Here is a 19470-nt window from a genome sequence, read left to right as displayed (position 1 = left end):
AGTGGTACTCTTCAGAGAGCCAGGCTTGGCCCAATGGCCTCTAGTTGCTGTCCGCTGGTGTATAGTTTTCACCTTGGGGGGGCTGGTATTGGTCAAATCTGATTTCTCTTTTCCTTCACTCTCTTATTAGGACTCATACTGTGATGCTGTGCCTGATGCCCCATAATCCCTCTCGACCTCAGGTCACCTCACCCGACATTTCAACTTCCCTGTTGAGTCAAGCCAATATTTCTGTTGCTTGCTCTTACTTGCCCCTGCTCCTTTTTCTTGACATGACCAGTGTTTTCTTCAGCAGCATGTTCCGTGTTCATTGAGTAATCCTGAGGAGGAAAGCAAAGCAATAGTAATATCTTTTAGCTGTTCAAATGCTTTCCAATGGTCACACTTTCTGAACCTGGACTGGTTTGTGTTGCAATTCTCAGGAGCAGTAATGTCTCAACATAGGTAGTAGTTAAGCTACTATCACAGTAAGCTCACCCTACCAATAACCAGGAGAAAACAAAAGTTAATAAAAGTTAAAACACATGCTTATTTTAATGTGTTGTGTGTGTGGTTTTTGTGTGTGTGTGTGTGTACACAAATAAATGCGAGAATACAGTTGTATATGCACATATACATATACCCCCACCCCAGTTTGTGCAGAAGTAAAGTTGGCTAAAATGAGAGAAGCCAACTGTGTCTGTGCAGTTCCTTCTATGCATCAGTTGGGTTGAAGAAGAATCATTGCATATTAGCCATAGAATCATTGTCCTTGCAGAGGATTCTGGGTCCTACTACAAATCCTGAGGGTTTTCTAGTATGTTATCTGTCATGAGTGCACACAGGGGAGTCGAGTGTTGGCAAAGGATGGCATGTAATGGAAATGTATCTTTGTACAGCTTGCCTATCTTTACCATCTTTTTGACTGAGGATTTGCACCGCTTTGCATTCTGTGCTCTTTCTTACTCTAAGGCGGTCAGTTTGTTCTGTGTTATATAATGTATAAAGGTAAAGGTCCAGTCGTGGACGACTCTGGGGTTGTGGTTCTCATCTCACTTTATTGGCCGAGGGATCTGGCGTACAGCTTCTGGGTCATGTGGCTAGCATGACTAAGCCGCTTCTGGCGAACCAGAGCAGCACACGGAAACGCCGTTTACCTTCCCGCCAGAGCGGTACCTATTTATCTACTTAGTGCTTTTGAACTGCTAGGTTAGCAGGAGCTGGGACCGAACAACAGGAGCTCACCCCAATGTGGGGATTCAAACCGCCGACATTCTAATCGGCAAGCCCTAGGCTCTGTGGTTTAACCCACAGCGCCACCCGCATCCCTTCTGTATATGTATACTGTATATGTAGCTTTAAAGGCATGATTTCCCAGTTTAGGGTTTGCAGGTTGGAAGTTACAAGTGAGGGCCTGGGGAGGAAAAGGAGATTTATTCCTCTTACCCTGCTTCCCTTCTCTGTTTTGCATGCTTCGGTATGAGTTTACAAATGGAATATTGACTCTTCCTCCAGTAGCGTATATTGAACATTAATATTTTCAGCGTGTTGCAGTCATTGCAAATAGTTTTCTGTTCTTGTGTTTTAAAAAGGTTGGGTTCATTAAACTGCAGGAACCTTTAAAACATTCTACTTTTTAATAGCGAGGCCTTTTGAGACCCATATATTATCCCTTTATATTTGCAAGACTGTAATATATAAAACACTATCCTGACTTGAGTCATTATCAAATGCATCTTGTTGAATCCCCCCTCCCTCCTGTGATTACAGTATCAGATTTGTAAAAGATCCCTCCCTCGAGTCTAGAAAGGCTAGAACCGAGTAGTAGTTGTTCATGATTTTGTTAGGGTTTTGCCAATAGGGCTAGGAAAATATACTTTGAGATGTGATTATATAAAATTGTCAGTTAAAATACACGGCATTCAAAGCCACAATTTTGTTTTTAGCATTGTTGCGTTACATTTTTGAAACTTCACTTTTTTGCTTTCCAGTAGAACTTGCTTCTGTTGAAAAGATCACTGTAACCTATTCTTGCATGTTTATTTCATCTTTTCCCAGGTTCTGATGCTGAGCAGGATGCTGCTATCAAACTTGCCAAAGAACGAGCTGACATAGTTGCCAAGTATGACAGAGTAAGTTTCTTTACTTGTTAAGGCATCCTTGCAAATGGCTATTCTTCTGTTCTCCTGAGGCAAAGACCTATTGCCACAGGTGAGCAGACGGCTGGCAAATAAAGATGCCTGCCCCTTTCTTCCTGTCCTCGTGTGCCATTTTTGGACAAACATGGTGATGCCACACTATGTTTTTTTACAAGGAGAGAGGAGGAGCAAAGATTCACTCCAATTCCACATTGGAAACAGTGCCTAAATTGTGTCCTCCTCCTTTCTATGTTGCAAGAGAAAAGGCATGGGGAGGGAATATTTAGTGCTTCAAAAGAACATAGGAATTGCTTTGCTGGGTCAAACAACTGATATTATGTTGCCAATCATGCCTAGGCAAATGCCTTTGGGAAATTCATAAGCGGATAGTCTTATGTTAGTTGCAGACATTGTCTGGTAGTTGGAGATCCAGTTTCTCTGAACCTTCATGTTCAGCTTAGCTAATATGAGAAACTTGCGCTGTTGCTTTTTAATGTTCTGTTTTTAGCTGAGCATGATAGGCATCGTTATTACTGGAGAAATGGTATGAGCGATTGTAGTAGTGGTATTTTATGATGCTTAAACATTAGAACAATTGTAATGCAGACACATGGGAACAGCATATACATGGCTGCTATCCAGAGAGTGATGTCACACAAGACTGAATATATGCACTGAGGTTATTTATGTACTCTTATAAAAACAGGAAACAAAAAAGCCCCATTGCCCAAATGGACCCCTGCCCCACTTCTCTGGATGATAGCTGCGTGTGTAATACAGGGGTCTAAACTTTTTTCAGCAGGGGGCTGGTCCACTGTCCCTCAGAGCTTGCCGGGGGCTGGACTATATTTTTTTTGGGGGGGGGAGGGGAGAACGAATTCCTATGCCCCACAAATAACCCAGAGATGCATTTAAAATAAAAGGACACATTCTACTCATGTAAAAACACGCTGATTCCCGGACCGTCCGCGGGCTGGATTTAGAAGGTGATTGGGCCGGATCCAGCTCCCGGCCCTTAGTTTGCCTACCCATGGTGTAGTACATTAGAAATAAGGAATTTGCTCCCGGTTGCAAACTTCAAATCAGTCCTTTGTCTTCCAACATGTTGCACCATAAGTAATGAATGAATTCTTGTCTGTCTTTGTTGTGTGTTTTTCTGTAGGGCCGTGAAGGTGTGCAGATTGAGCCTTGGGAAGATGCAGACTACCACCTTTACAAAGTTACTGACAGATTTGGTTTCCTGCAGTAAGTTGCATAGTTTGGCAAGGGAATTACATTAAAAGTTGGCCTGCTTTTTTTTATGTTATTCACTTTTATAAGCCTGTCTGGTCAAAGTATTGACTGCTTCAAGTAGAATTGCTTTGCGAATAGTATTCCATTTGGTGAATAAAATTTAAATGGTCTTGCACAGTATTCTTCGGTTATTTATATTCTCCACTTTTCTTACTCTGATTTGAAATTGATCCGTACTTGGTAATGGAAAAGTATGGGCAGTCACCTTTCCTGTGTATAATAGTAGCAGGGAGAAGTTTTGTGCAGCAAAAATCAGGTCATGCTAGATACTTTCTGTAAGAACTAAAAGAATAATTCTTCAGGGGACTCTACAGAGGATGCTTCTACAGAATGTGCAACTGATGTTCCTTGTTCTCCAATAGAAAATAGTTTTATTTCTTAAGATATATGTCACAAACATATCACAATTTTATTTGCAACAATCATGGGGCACAACAGAGGAATAGTGAAAAATACCATCGCTTTACTATCCAACAATCAGTTACAGATGTAAGGTTCCCGGTTGCCTATAACACCTATTAAGAAATTCTGGGATGCTACAGGCTGACATACTCCCTCATTCTCTTCTCTGTCTTTGAAGATGTTTTGTGCATTCTGATACTTAAAACCTGCTTTTCAGACTTCAGTTAAAAAGATACATCCAACTGAATAAATAAATGAAATTCAGATAAAAAACATTGTTTGAATTAAAGGGAAAAGTTAAACTGAAAAGTAAAAGGAGACTATCACTTGTTCATCTCCATTCAGCAAAGTAAAGCCAATTCCTGCTGCTGATGTCAATGTATAACAGCTTGCAGATGTGCAGTGCAGTGCACAGCCAGTCCCTGCTGAACTAGATTGATGCACTTGATGGATATGCTTTTCCCCATCCAGGGCCAGGACTTGCAAACAATGGGGTGCAACTAGAACTGAGGCTTTTGACCAAAACTAGTTGAATTGCTGATCAGTTCAGGCCTCTGGTAACCCTTAATCTGACTTTAGTGGTAGCCTGAGCAAGGTTCACAATGGCTTAGGTTAGCACTCTATTTTAGCTCCCAACAAGAGTACAGGTTTTCCCTTCACTTCAAGGAGAGGTCATGTTATCTAAAACCTGGACCATTCTTTTTAAATCTAGAAGTTACAATCAAACAATTGCTATAACAAAAATTGATGATAGTTTAGACATCTTCTGGAAGTTCTCATCCTCATAGCCATTGTTTGAAACCTTAACATTGTTAAATTTTCTTTAATGATTAAGACAACTTGGAGAGAGGATTCTCTAGCTTGGCCAAGTGTTTATGAATTTACATGAAGATAAGCTGCTGTGTTCATGCTTGTGTGTTTGATTATGGTTTCATTTAGTCCAGTACTGTCTATTGTAACTGGAAGCAGCTCTTCAAGTTCTCAAGCATGGCTCTCTACTAACCCTGTTACCTGCAATCCAGTTCACTTCAAACGCCACAGATGGAATCTGGGAGCAGTATCCAGTTAATAGTTATGCTAGCCCAATGACTTCCAGCTGCACAGTGCAGCTTCCTCCTTCTCCTGCCCCTGCACGCATCCTCAGCCTGCATTGGAGAGTTGGAGAAACCCCCAGAGCAGATTTAGGAGACGTGTGGGGTGGACTGCAGGGAGAAAAGAGGGAGTGGAATTTGCGTTGCATACCTAAAAGCCCTTATGCTAGTGTAACTGCTTAGTTGGCTACCTCTCTGAGTTCCTATATAGGGATGGGCAAGATTTGGTTTTCATTATTGGCTTGTTATGGACTTGAAACCATATGAAAACTATGAAAACTATGAAACTGATTATCACGATAAGGACTTCAAATTGGTTTTGGATGATATATCAATATATATCCTATATGTGCAAAGCATGTGCTCTGCTGCTTCGCTATGCCCCCTCCCCACTGTGCTTGAATGCATAACTGCCATGCTTGTCTGAACAATGTAATGGTGCACTACTGTGCAGCGGCTTTAATTTACAAGTCAGCGTTGAGGAGTCCTTTCGTTAACCATTTCCCCCAAGGGAAATTCATAAGCAGAACATTTCCACAGAATTTCCATAGAGCTACCAATATTGTGCTGCTTAGTGTGCATGAGCCTTGCATATGTCCACAAAATCTATTTGCATGGACACAAAAAGTTCCAAGTGTGTATGTGTGTTTGCTTGTACATCTTTCATCAAGAGACAGTACTGTAGCTGGAGCAATTGTATTTGATTGAGGCCAGCTAATGCTTATCCAGTTATCTAGGTTGTATGAGAGTTCACTTCCATGCATACCTTACTGTTAAAACAACCAGTCTGCCATAGACATATGGTGACTTGGGATCTCTTACCAAAGCAGTAAGGAAGGAATTGCTCTGAAGGATCCCATGTAAGGGCTGTGCCTGAGAACCATCAGAGGGGAGATGCACGCATGAGACCTAAATGTGTTGAGAAACGCTCAAGGTCCTCTTGCTTCTTCCCACACCACTTCAGTACAACATTCAAAACACCCACACTTAACTAGCATGTACATCTAATTAAGCAAATGTTCAGAGTTGAAGACCAAGGCTGAAATGTAGGAAGTGGCTCAGGCACAAGCTCAGTAATTGCATAGTTTCGTTAGTATATTTATCTTTATCTCCTTGGAAACTCATTCGAAACTGCAGGACCTCTGCGTAGCAATTTGGTTTCTCAAGCATATAACTACTGCAGGAACCTTTGCTTGTGTCTTGAGGGCATGGCCGCACCAGCTCTACTCAGTTGTTGCTCCCTATACTGAATTCCCTTCACTGTGTTTATATTTTGCATTCTGCACCTGCCTCAGCATCCTCCAGGTGTGTTTGTGCTGCCACATCTCTTCTCAAGTGAATAAATTATTTTTATTTATTAAATTTGTATACCACCCTTCACCCGAAGATCACAGGGCAGCTCACAACATAAAAATACAAAATGAGCATGCAGAATACCTAATAAACAAAATAACTCCTTTCCCACCAACACATTTAAATAACCAGAAAATGTTCAGTCAGCCAAAGGCCTGGATATAGAGACACATTTTTGCCTGGCACCTAAAGATATATAACAAAGGCACCAGGCGAGCCTCCCTGGGGAGAGCATTCCAGAAATGGGGAGCCACCACAGAAAAGGCCTGTTCTTGTGCTGCCACCATCCAGACCTCTTGTGGAGGAGACACCCAAAGAAGGGCCTCGGAAGATGATTGCAGGGTCCATGTCGGTTCATATGGGGAGAGGCGGTCCTTTGAGGCACTGCAGTCCTGAGCCATTTAAGGTCAAAACCAGGACTTTGAATTGAGTATGGAAACTAATTGGCATCCAGTGCAGTTGGGCCAGAATTGGCACCACATGCTCAAACTGTCTTTGCTGCGTCTTACCATTTGCATACTCAAATGGCAGCAGTTGGCACACAGTTGTGGCTGTTCTTGAGTACCGTATTTTCCGGTGTATAAGACGACTGGGCGTATAAGACGACCCCCGACTTTTGAGAATATTTTCCTGGGTTAAAAAGTAGTCTTATATACCAGAAAAGACAGTAAATAAATGTGTTTGAGAAGAGGCAAGACAATATACTGCTTGAAGGTTTGAAGCGGCATATGTTGAAGGATGGGTGCCATGCTGTTGCTGGGAAGTTAAGGCCTCATTAAGGCATAAGGATTTATGGATTTTCAGCAAAATGTAATTTTTATGTCTGAAAGGGTTTTGCTGCTTGTGTTATATGTGGAGGCCCAGCAGTTGCATATATTGCTGTGATGTACAGTTGTCGGAAATCACTGTTGCCCATGAGGCGCTGCGTACTGCAACACTTTAATATTGGCTGCTTAGGCCTTTAAAACATTGTAAGCCCATCACGTTATCTTATTATACTATGCAGGCATGTCCAACAGGTAGATTGCTGGGGCACCTGTGGTAGATCATGTGATGCTTAGTGATTCCCCCAGTATTCCAGCCAGTATTTTTATAATGTGAGTTGATCAGTCTCTTGGGAGTTGGACGTGCCTGTCCTATAGCAATCTGGGAAGGTATATCAGGATTGCTATCTGAGTATTGCAGATGGGGGCGGGTGGGGGAATAGAGAGAGTAAATGAAGACCAGTCTACTGACTCTATGGCTTCGGTTGGCCAGCCTATCAAATATTTCCAGTTCTTGTTGGAATCCCATCTGTGTCAAGAGACAGTGGAATGCGCCTCCAGAAGTCAAACCGCTGGAGAATCACAGCACCTGCTTTCGCTGCAGAGACCAGTAGCTTGTACCTACTGCATCTCGCATTGTTTTCCCTGTGTTTGCAGCACCAAAGTGACCTCTCCGGGGCACAAGCCTGGCCAGAGTGTATGGAGGTCCTGGGCTGCCCAGGCGACAAGACCTCCCCCTCCCCCTTTGGCCTCAATGGTGTGGTCCAAAGGAAAGGAAAGCAATATGTTTGGCACCAGCTTGGCTGCTTATCATTTGACCCTGGTGAAATATTGCCAAATATTCCCACAGTGTCACAGTACAGTGGTACCTTGGGTTACATACGCTTCAGGTTACATACGCTTCAGGTTACAGACTCCGCTAACCCAGAAATAGTACCTCAGGTTAAGAACTTTGCTTCAGGATGAGAACAGAAATCATGCTCCAGCAGCGCGGTGGCAGCAGGAAGCCCCATTAGCTAAAGTGGTGCTTCAGGTTAAGAACAGTTTCAGGTTAAGAACGGACCTCCCGAACGAATTAAGTACTTCACCCGAGGTACCACTGTATCTTATTCCATGATGTCAGGACTGGGCAAACATTCGTGTGCTGAATTTGGTAGGGGTGTAGGTGGAGCCACAGCAGCCGAAGGGTGGAGCCAGAGGCAAAAGTGTTTTGCATTTAACTAATCTGCATTAAAGAACGCCTGCTTCAGTTTTCACCATGGAAACCACAGAATTCCCAGTCCCACGCAGATGTACTCAAAAGTAAGTGTCAGTGGAATTGATTAAGTTGGTCAACATTTTTCTTTTCTTTTTAGTTCAACAGACAAAAGCAGCTATTCTGGAAATCAAGTGAAAGTAGTTAAATTCTGACTTTACTTGTAATTGTCTATCAGGGAAGACCCACTGATTATCAGTGGTCTTAAAACTTAAAACTCTTGATCTGAAGGAGTCAGGAATGAGTATCTGCATATCTCAGAGCATATTTGTCCTGCACAAAGTTTGGGGGGTGCAGACTGCAGTGGGAAAGACTTGTTTTAGTTCTTTTCAATGGAGCTAACTTAAATACCACTGTGGAACTCCACTTCCAAAGATGGTTGTAGTCATCTATTCTGTGTGAACATTTTTACTTGCAAAGTTTTAAAATCTAATATGCTTCATTTCCACTAGTTGTTGCAACTAACTGGCCTCTGGAATATTATCAATTATTAAAATTCAATTTTATGGTAATGCTGAATTTGAACGTGCTGGTTGGGGACCGGCAAAAGAACAAAATTTACTTGTCTTCTAATTTTAAAATGAACCTGTGGAATATATTGCTACAGATAGGGCTCTTAAGTGAATCAGATGTATTTGCTATAAAAATGCAGAAATCCATCATGTTAATAGTATGTCACAGTTGCAAAGTTAAGCACCCGTAAGTAAAACAAAAACACTCCCCCCCCAAAAAAAATTAGGTGTGGGCAAGCCTTATGTAATACTCCATTTAATGGTCTTTGCTCTAGCATTTTGCATTACTCAGATTATTTTATGCTCAAATTAGTTGAATTCTCAGAGCAGCTAGTAGAAAACAGATCCCAGCTTTCAAAGGAAACTACACGAGCTGCATTTTCCCATGCTATGAGATTTGGCTGATGTTGCTACTTTAAAACCTGTGTGTGGTCCAAGAATACAGATGCGTGCACGGGCAAATGTATGGGGAGAAGGCTTGTGGCTTACCCAAATGCAGCGGATATATGATGCACAAGTTCTATTTCTGTCACGTTGTCCTTCTATATTTTCAGCCGCTGAATGTTTAGTGGGTGACTAGTTCTCTATTGCTACTGCCATACTTAGGGGGGTTCAGGGCATGTCTAAAGGGCCATGGTACCTTGTGGTGCTTCTGCCCGTGAAAATGAACCAGTTAAATGTGTGTGGGGCAAAGTTTGATTTCTCCCATCTCCCAAGTTAGCTGCCTCTAACTTGCAAAGTGGAGATCTCTGTTCTCTCTAGGACTGACCAGACAGCTCCAAAGTTGCAGTGTTCGGTGACATCTCCAACAGTGCAAATTTAAAAATGGGCCGCGTATTGGATCTATGCCAGTTGCTGCTCTAAACTGGTGCAGCTGCAATATCTGTGTCAGGGATGGGGTTGGGTGTCAGCCAGCATGGTGCCATTCCAACCTGAATAGGTTGTGTGCCAGATAATTCCTTTCTCCTTCGGACTTGGACCTGCGACACTCAGCAATACAGAAATGGCCTTGGTCCTCAATAACTTGACCTCTTACCGTCCCAAAAACAGCCGGGCACATGGAAATTGAGGCTTCTGAAACAAATAAAGATTGTAAAAGAGAAACAATGGCAAATTTACACTCAAAAGCACCAGGGCAACCTCAGAGAGACCACGGAGCTGGATTGGGTTAATTTGTGGGGTAAACAAACCCACTAAAATCAGTATCTACTCGTATACAAGAAAATACATTAAAATTATCACACTGATGGCATTTGACACCATTACCACGTAGCTATATTAATGAAACAATCTTGCCATTATGCTGGAGAGGCTGTAATAGTATGGGCACAGCATTTCACATGTGGTGGTTGTGGGAACATATAAAACACTTCTGGCAGAGGGTATGTACAGAAATAAACTGTATTACGGGTTAACAAGTGGAAAGTACCCCAAATTTGGGATTATTAACTATTTTTTAAAGAAGGGCAATCTGATCTTCGTTATGAAGAACTAATTTCTTAGCATGCATACGAGTGGCACAGAATTGGCAAGGATTGGAACATCTGTGTATCTCTCATTGGAAACCAAATGCATGACCTATTGCTGTATCAGAACAATTAACAAAGAGATTACATGCATTGAATAATACAATTGACGTAGATGCTTTTGTTGAAATATGGAATCCATTTATGAAATACTTTTCTGATAACCCTGAAGAATGGCAGCCACCAAATTCACACAGCAGACTTTGGCAAACTTAAATACACTGATTCGTCCGGCATGGGGTAGGGGAAGGGATCAATTGGAATTCTCTCCCCCCCCCCCCCCGGTAATTGTTATATAATGAAAATAAATACCACAGCCACCTCTTCTAGACCTGAAGACACTATTTGAGGAGCTTTCCCTAGAGGGCAGGATGAAGGGGCCACAAGTGCATTGAAATCAATGAAAAGAAATTCGGCAAAGGAGCACGTTTAACAAACAGGAACATTTCATTTCTGGCCTGGAATAATGAAATGCACAATTTCAAAGGCTATTCTTACACCCCTTGATGATTTTGCCCATCACTCCCTACTGGAGAACAAGTGTGGAAGGGTCCACCCCCCATGGTTTGAAGAAATGTACATGCAATAACTAGGGATGGTAGTGCCTGCTTTCCTTTTTCCTTTTTCTTTGACAGACCTAATCTTCCTTCCAGTCTTATTGTCCCCCAAAGCTTTACATTATTGGTTTGTATCAACAGGCGCAGCTCCAGCAATTTTGGCAGAGCTGCTTCTCTTTTCTCAAGCCAATGATCCAAAGTATAATTTTATCTGCTAGCTTGTGAGAGTTCGTTAAAGTGCTGAACATGTTTTGAGAAGGGATTGCTAATGCAACGGATTATGGCTCTGCCTGGGGCATACATCAGGCAATAGAAATCTGTCTTCTGTGTCATGCTAAGAGGCTGGCATGTACCCTTCTTTCTATCACACTTTATTATTTAAATGCAATACATTGTAGCAGCAGGTGGGAAAATGAAAATAATGAGCCAAAGAAATAGATTTTATTCAGAACTGAAGTACATTAAATGTCTCCAAGTGAAATAATTGACTTCTCTTTTTTAATCTAACTTTATAAAGGAATATTTTGATCAGCACAGCTATATGCTTTTCTGTTCCTTCTCCTTTTTGTGTGCACAATAGGCTTCAGTGGTGTAGACTTCAGTGTTCTAATCTTAATCCCATTGCTATCCTGAGATTCCAGCTATTTCCAGGTAATTCATTAAAAAAAATATCTAAGGAGCTGATGGCCTTTGCTCAGTCCTTACCTTGTTATCCTAGGTCAATAAAGGTAAAGGGACCCCTGACCATTAGGTCCAGTTGTGACCGACTCTGGGGTTGCAGTGCTCATCTCGCTCTATAGGCCAAAGGAGCCGGCGTACAGCTTCCAGGTCATGTGGCCAGCATGACTAAGCCGCTTCTGGTGAACCAGAGCAGCGCATGGAAGCACCGTTTACCTTCCCGCCAGAGCGGTACCTATTTATCTACTTGCACTTTGACATGCTTTCGAACTGCTGGGTTAGCAGGAGCAGGGACCGAGCAACAGGAAAGGTAAAAGGTAAAGGACCCCTGGACAATTAAGTCTAGTCAAAGGCGACAATGGGGTGCGGCACTCATCTCGCTTCAGGCTGAGGGAGCCGGCGTTTGTCCACAGACAGCTTTCCGGGAAACATAAAACCAAACAATAAAATTATAAAAAAATAAAAAGAAGTTAAAACAAAAAGAAGTTAAAAGCAAACATCAATAGACCCTTCTGAGGGACTCTTAATTGCCGGCACAGACCTGGTGGAATAGAGACATTTTTATCAGGCATTTAAAAGTTAGCACATAAAGAATAGTAATAGTAATAGTAATAGTAATAGTAATAGTAATAGTAATAGTAATAGTGTAACACTTTTTCAGAACACAACAGTAGAAAAGTAAACAATGACCCTGACTCAATGATGTAATTTTAGTGTGAGCATTTAAATAGACAGAGGGTCCTCAATAATAAGAGTTAGAATACTTTATTACCATATGGGTGGGGAGGGCCTAATATGTTGTTTTAAAAGAAGATGCATTGTTTGGACATTCCTGGGTTTGTGTTGGCATCAAATGCTTTATCCCTATTCCTCAGGGGCACGTATTTGCTTTAAAATGCAGTAAACTGAGCAGGCTCTTACAAAAAACCAATCCCAGCTAAGTCAGAGGTGTCTGTAAATCTAATACTGCATTTAATGAGCCTATATAACTTGTCACTTGACATTTGGAATTTCTCTAGTGAAAGTGGGCACCTCCAGAATTTTTATATATTGCCTCAGTTCTGATGAGGTGGTAGGATCAGCTTTTATATCGCGTATCCCCCTCCCACGGCACCATGTCCCGTTTCTAAGCACCTTGCTATTTCTGTAGCAAATATGACTATAGTGGTGGTCAAATCCTACATTTGCAGACCATGTATGTATGATAAGGTCCTATGTTTGAAGGACATTTGTGCAACACTGTCCCAAGGAATACATTTCAGCATGTGTTGGTCCCTGTATTGGGGCAGCTGTCATTCTGAAATAAGCGTACAAGATACAATTTGTGTGGGAAAACTTTGCCCTTCTTTCTGATGCAGCCCTTTTGTAACTTCGCTTGCTGGGATAAAACTCCTTAATTATGAAAAATGGCCTCCTATAATAATGGCCATGGCCATATATCTGGGTGAGTTACAGAATTGGATATTATAAGATTTGAGCTAGCTTCTGTAATAGTCTTAACCGATGAGTAATGCGAGTGTTGCTTTTGACACATTTTTTTGAAAGATGTATGAAAACCAGCACCAGCTGCCTCTGTGTGTGTAATAAATTTAAAGATCTAGCTCCATTCATCACTTCAAATCTATTCTCAATGTGCTTCCCTCAATAAAGCACATTCTTCTGAAATTCTGGCTTTTCCCGAAATGCCGCTTATGTGCTGGAGAAGCCTTGGTATTTGCACTGTTCTTTTCCCTATGCTCAGTCATTAGAATGGTATGGTAATATTACATTTCTCTATTCGTAAGAGGCTTTATTTTCCATTAGACAAATTTTGCACTGAAACGTGTCTCATTCTACAGGACTTCACATATTGTGAACCTGCTTTTTTGATTATTATTATTTTTTAAATCAAATGTCTAATCTTCGTGGTGACCAACAGGTTAAATATAATGCAGCAAATGCATGCTTTAAATATTTAAGCAAGGCATTGAATATGTAGACTTCCAGATAACAGAATTTGTACTCTGGTAGTAATAGCTAGCTGTCTCTCTCTTGCAAGACTTGGAAGAACAGATGATCCACTGACTTGCTGTGACTCCCTTTTGGCAATTCCTTTTATTTCCCTCCTTCAGTTTCCCTTTGGAACACATATATTCGAGGAGAGCTTTAGGGAGATGAGGTTTGCAAAATGCTTGGATTTTTAAACCATTATGTGGGTATTCTTACTTAATCCCTGTCATTATAGAGATTTGGATCCACTTCCTTCATTGCTGTGTATGTAACAATCCCTGGATTGCATGGGGTTTCTCATCTTGACGAAATGTGGAACATCCCGTAGTTCAAGCCTGATCTACACATGCGACAGAAAGCATGTGGTAGAATCATGAAGTGGCTATACTCTTTGATGTACTATTTGATGCTGCAGGTGGGTGATAGCATTCTTGAAGGCTCTGCTGCATGTACCATATTTTTTGCTCTATAGGACGCACTTTCCCCCCTCCAAAAATTAAGGGGAAATATGTGTGCGTCCTATGGTGTGAATGCAGGCTCCTTGGCTTCAGCGATAGCAATGCGAAGCCTCCAGAGCACAGAGGGAGCGCTCCCTCCGTGCTTCAGAGGCTTCGCGTTACTTTCGCTGAAGCCTGGAGAGCGAGAGGAGTCAGTACGCACTGACCCCTCTCGCTCTCCAGGCTTCAGGGATCGCCGCCTGAAGTCTTCGGAGCGCAGCGTGAGTTCCCGCTGTGCTCTGCAGGCTTCGGGTTCCTTTTGCTGAAGCCGGGAGAGCAAGACTCTCCTGGCTTCAGCAGAGAGGGAGAGCTGTGCAGCACCCCTTCAGCCGAGCGGGATAAGAAATAGAAGGGGCTCCGTTTCTCCTGCCGCTTCGCTGAAGGGGCGCTGAGCAGAGAGGGGGAGATTTTTTTTCTTCTTCTTGTTCCCCCCCTCTAAAACAAGGTGCGTCCTATGGTCCGGTGCATCCTATAGAGCGAAAAATACGGTATATCCCTGTAGGAAGAAAACTAGCATAGCAGAGAGATGTTTTTGCTCAGCCTGCTGAGCTAGTTTTCTACTTGCAAGTAATTGTTAAAGCATTCAAAAAGAGGTGTGAAATAGTTCAGCCCAATTCACCACTTCATTCCCCTGCATATGTAGACCCAGCCAAGGAGAAACATAGGGCAGATGCTATGCCTCCCATATTCCCACAATCTCCAAATATAGATATTGGGGAAACAAGATAGTGGCATTTGTAATGTATACAGTATCTCAATCCTTATAACAATAGGAACAGAGGGAGCTATACCAGATTGTTGTCCTCCTAATGTCTACTCTGACAGGCAGTGGCTCTCTAAGGTCTTTCCTATTCACCTGCTAGCTGATCTTTTTAACTGCAGGTGCCAGGGATTGAAGGCATGCCAAAGTCATGTGCTCTGGCACTGAGCTATTATGGTCCTAAATCCTATAATAAAGTAGTTTATCATTCTACCCCTATTGCAGTTGGAAGATCAAGGCTGGGGAAGAGTGATTTGCCTGCCTAAATGAAGAGATTTATGCAAGATCAGAGAGGGTGCTGGCCTGGGCCTCTTAGTAATACTGCACCAGGTTTTGTCAAGGAGAGAACGACTCCCTCCCTATTTTAGGGCCTCTGCACCTAGTGAATTCATAGCTGAGGCAAGATTTGATGTGGCCCCTTTTCAGCTCAAGACTTTTAACCATTACAATTCACTATGTCAGGGAGAAATGGACTACATCAGTTGTCTTCAGGCTTTGTAAACCTGGTATCCACTCTATATCTGTCTGTTTGTCTGTCATCTATCATCTTCCTTTCACATCTTTCCAATATGATGAGATATGATAGAGGGCAGCTGGCCTCCTTTACCTTTAATAGAGGAGATTTTGTGGGTGCAGCTTGTGGAGATGAGAGAAGCTTTATGTGCTGAAATTATTCTGCCTCCCTTTATAAGGTAGCCCCTGGTCACTACATTTGGACTTTTTCTTTCTCTGCTTCTGAAAGAGCACACACATATTGGTAGTGCCAATAATGTGGACTTGAGATACGATCAACATCTGCATCTCCACTATGCCTTGGAAGACGAGTTGTCTTGGAGATAGGCCGTGAGGTTGTATTCTGTTTGCGTAAGGATATGGGGCAACTTTGAACTTTCCCCCCTCCTCTTTCTGATTCCACTGTGCTTGCTGTTATGCAACCCGTGGAGTGGGCCTGCATAGTTCATAGAGGCATGCAGACTCCTGTTGCTGTATATTCATAAGCTGCACCAACAGAGATTGATTTGTGTAGGCAGACTTTGCCTGCAAACAGCCAAAGCCTCTTGAGAGTTGTGATGTGGGCAGGAGTGCACACACACTGTGGAGGAGAGAAGGAGGGGAATTGAAAAACACACACTTTACAAACAGGAGATGTAAAGCTTGGTATTCCCTGGCTGCAAGGATCTAAAAATTCCACTTCGCCATTGATACAACCGCACTCTCATTGCTCTGTTCCCACTTAGCTATTATCTATGTTAGAAGAATATCTGAAATAAGAGGAGAGAGCATAACAGGGACAGGCATCAATAGGGCTTGTGGTCTGTGGCTCTTGTTAGAATACCAGATTCCAGCATTTGGGTGTGGGCGAAGGGAGACACAGGAGGGGCATCTCACTCAGCTTGATATGAGCACTGAAATAAATAATAAACAGTTAACAACACAAACTCCTCTGTGAAGCCTTGTAGAGCTTTGCCTTTGAGTTCCGTAGCGCCAATTCCAACGTTATAACAGCAGACGTGTTTACCATCTATACAGAAAATTCCTGAAGTGTGGTGAAGCTAGCCTCAAAACAACTTGAGATTTATGTTGATCATAGCTGGAGACACATGTAATGACTGTGGGATTATTGATATGTATCTGCTGTTTAGTTTGCAAATGCGCATCTCTCCACATGCTTGTCACACCCACACCTTACATTTGAAGCATGTTTGCACCGCTTGTTAAATTTGTACTACAATTCCCATCATTCTTTGAGGGAAAGCAATAACTCCTAGCTTTCCCCCAAAGAATCCTGGGAATTGTAGTACCGATTTAACAAACAAACAGTAATAGTTTGTCAAGGGTGCTGACAACTCGCAGCACCCATGGGAAACTTACAGTTCCCTGAATTCTTTACCATGACTGTTAAAATGGCTTGAGAGTACTTTAAATGTCTGTTGTGGATGTGAATACTGTGTTTGCTGCAAGGAACACGGATAAAAACATGGCAGACTTGCTTTGAAATGTTAAATGGGGCCTAGGAGCAACTAATCAAGTGAAAAGTGTCCATGTAATACCACTGTCTGAGCACCCTTGAAGGACCATAGCAATCTGTTTTCAGCAGCTGGTTAACTTGCAAGGAGCTAGTTTCTCCTGGACATTTGCCAAAGGCCTCACTTGAACACATTTTGGAAGCAAATCAAGACATTTCTGCTTGGGTTAAAATTGGCAACTGTGTGTGTGTGCAGGATGGTGTATTTAAAAACATACTTTAAAAAACAACAACACAGATTGGTACCCATTGAAAAACTCTGGGAGGGTGTAACGTACCAGCCCAAATACCTAACATAATTCATTTATTTTGACAAGCCAAGGGAGTTTTAAAGCATAAGGCCCACTGTGGTTGTCCTTGTTTGAGCTGTGCTTACAGTCCAACACAAAACACTTGTAGATAGTAGTGCAGAGTTGGCCTGACCTTTTATTTTAAACTTCTGTGCACCAGATTTTAGCAGGCAGTTACTTCTGGTGAGGTCAGTGTCTCCAAGTGTGTAGAAGTCTCCATCCTTGGACCTGATCTATTTTACCATTAGTTTTTACTGTGGTAGAAATTACCAAGAAGAAAAAGACACACCTATTTCTTCGATTCTGAAGTGTGTATTGATTTGTTTTTATTTTACTGTTTCATTTGCTTATAAATGGCACAATCCCAGCCAATGCTGAGCACTTTAAAGCCTCATTGGTTTCACTGGAAAAAAAGTTAAGCGTCAGCCCTTGAAGCGATGTACAGATGTTCATTTCAAATTTGCCTTTTTTTCTTTACATAGCATGCTTCTGTGTATTTTACACATAGAGGCAACTCGTCAGCCATTCATGATGTGGTACAGGAACATTACTGTAGTTGGGTGTCTACTCTCGGGTACAAAATACTTCTGGTGATAGAATCATAGAATCATAGAATCATAGAATCATAGAGTTGGAAGAGACCACAAGGGCCATCGAGTCCAACCCCCTGCCAAGCAGGAAACACCATCAGAGCACTCCTGACATATGGTTGTCAAGCCTCTGCTTAAAGACCTCCAAAGTAGGAGACTCCACCACACTCCTTGGCAGCAAATTCCACTGTCGAACAGCTCTTACTGTCAGGAAGTTCTTCCTAATGTTTAGGTGGAATCTTCTTTCTTGTAGTTTGGATCCATTGCTCCGTGTCCGCTTCTCTGGAGCAGCAGAAAACAACCTTTCTCCCTCCTCTATGTGACATCCTTTTATATATTTGAACATGGCTATCATATCACCCCTTAACCTCCTCTTCTCCAGGCTAAACATGCCCAGCTCCCTTAGCCGTTCCTCATAAGGCATCGTTTCCAGGCCTTTGACCATTTTGGTTGCCCTCCTCTGGACACGTTCCAGTTTGTCAGTGTCCTTCTTGAATTGTGGTGCCCAGAACTGGACACAGTACTCCAGGTGTGGTCTGACCAGAGCAGAATACAGTGGCACTATTACTTCCCTTGATCTAGATGCTATACTCCTATTGATGCAGCCCAGAATTGCATTGGCTTTTTTAGCTGCCGCGTCACACTGTTGGCTCATGTCAAGTTTGTGGTCAACCAAGACTCCTAGATCCTTTTCACATGTACTGCTCTCAAGAAGAGCAGTACATGTGAAAAGCCGTGGCCCAAATTTAAAATGTATTATTTTGTGAAAGCCCCGTGATATCTTTTCTCCCCGTTCTTTTAGTGAGCAAGATCGAACTTTTAAGGACCTGAGACTTGAGTTTAGATTCTGTTTTTAGCCTGATTCTCATCTGGATATGTGCTATGTGTGTCTTAAATAGTATCACACTTTGGAGTCGGGCTTCTCTTAGCTAAAATAAGTAGAGCATCAGAGATAGCTATAAATGTAATTGCTTTCCATGTAGACACAATTTAGTCTTTTAAGCTGCAATAGTCTTTAGTGGATGTCTATTCATTTCATTTAATCACCCCATAGCACTTAGAAACTTGTCCTGATAATGTCAGCACTATTTAATTACCACCATAAACACCATCCCGATACTCCTAACATAGGAAGCTGCCTTATACTGAGTCCATCTAGTTCACTATTGTCTTCACTGACTGGCAGCAGCTCTCCAAGGTTTTAGGCAGGAGCTTTTCCCAGTCCTACTTGGAGGTGCTGGGGATTGAACCAAGGGCCTTCTGCACGCAAAGCAACTGCTCTACCAGAGAACTAGGGTCCTTTGCCACAGTGAACAGAAACTAAGAACCTTATATAAGATGTGCAATAAAATGGGTATTGGTAGTGGTTCCCTTGGGGACCACTGTAGCCTATTTAGCATGATATGTTTGTGGCCCATTGGTGATATGGTACAGTAGAAGCCTAATTCTGTAGTCAGAGGGCGCACAATACAGCAACCGCCAGTGTCTGGTCAGTGCTTTGATGGGAGACCACAGGGAACCCTGTGTCTGCTGCTTTCTTGGAAGGGAAGTGGGATATAAATGAGTAGCTTCCTCTCTCCCACCCCATCCCAAAACCCCCTCCAACCAAATCAACCAAACTTGATCAGAGGATGCTGGTTGATGTGGGAAAGCTGTGTACAATGGGCAAGACACTGTGTTGTCAGTTCTGCTAAACAATTGAGCTGGGTTTTTTTTGGCAGATTCAACATGGGAACGAGCATCCCCATGGCAGTTGTATTGTGCAGAACA

General features: G+C 42.4%; 1 protein-coding gene across 8 annotated transcripts in view; it reads left to right on the top strand.

Annotated features, from left to right (window-relative positions):
* The window catches only part of USP6NL (USP6 N-terminal like), a 145115-nt gene that overhangs the window by 63657 nt on the left and 61988 nt on the right, over positions 1–19470 (top strand). For all 8 annotated transcript variants that reach the window (XM_081209937.1, XM_081209934.1, XM_081209936.1 and 5 more), the window contains 2 exons: positions 2038–2111; positions 3280–3362. In XM_081209937.1, the coding sequence (XP_081066063.1) occupies positions 2038–2111; positions 3280–3362 (157 nt within the window). The remainder of the gene's footprint in view (positions 1–2037; positions 2112–3279; positions 3363–19470) is intronic.

This window comes from Podarcis bocagei (assembly GCF_964188305.1).
Source record: "Podarcis bocagei genome assembly, chromosome: 10".
Lineage (NCBI taxonomy): Eukaryota > Metazoa > Chordata > Lepidosauria > Squamata > Lacertidae > Podarcis > Podarcis bocagei.
Note: the sequence above shows the minus strand (reverse complement) of the source record. Positions and strands in the feature narration are given on the sequence as shown.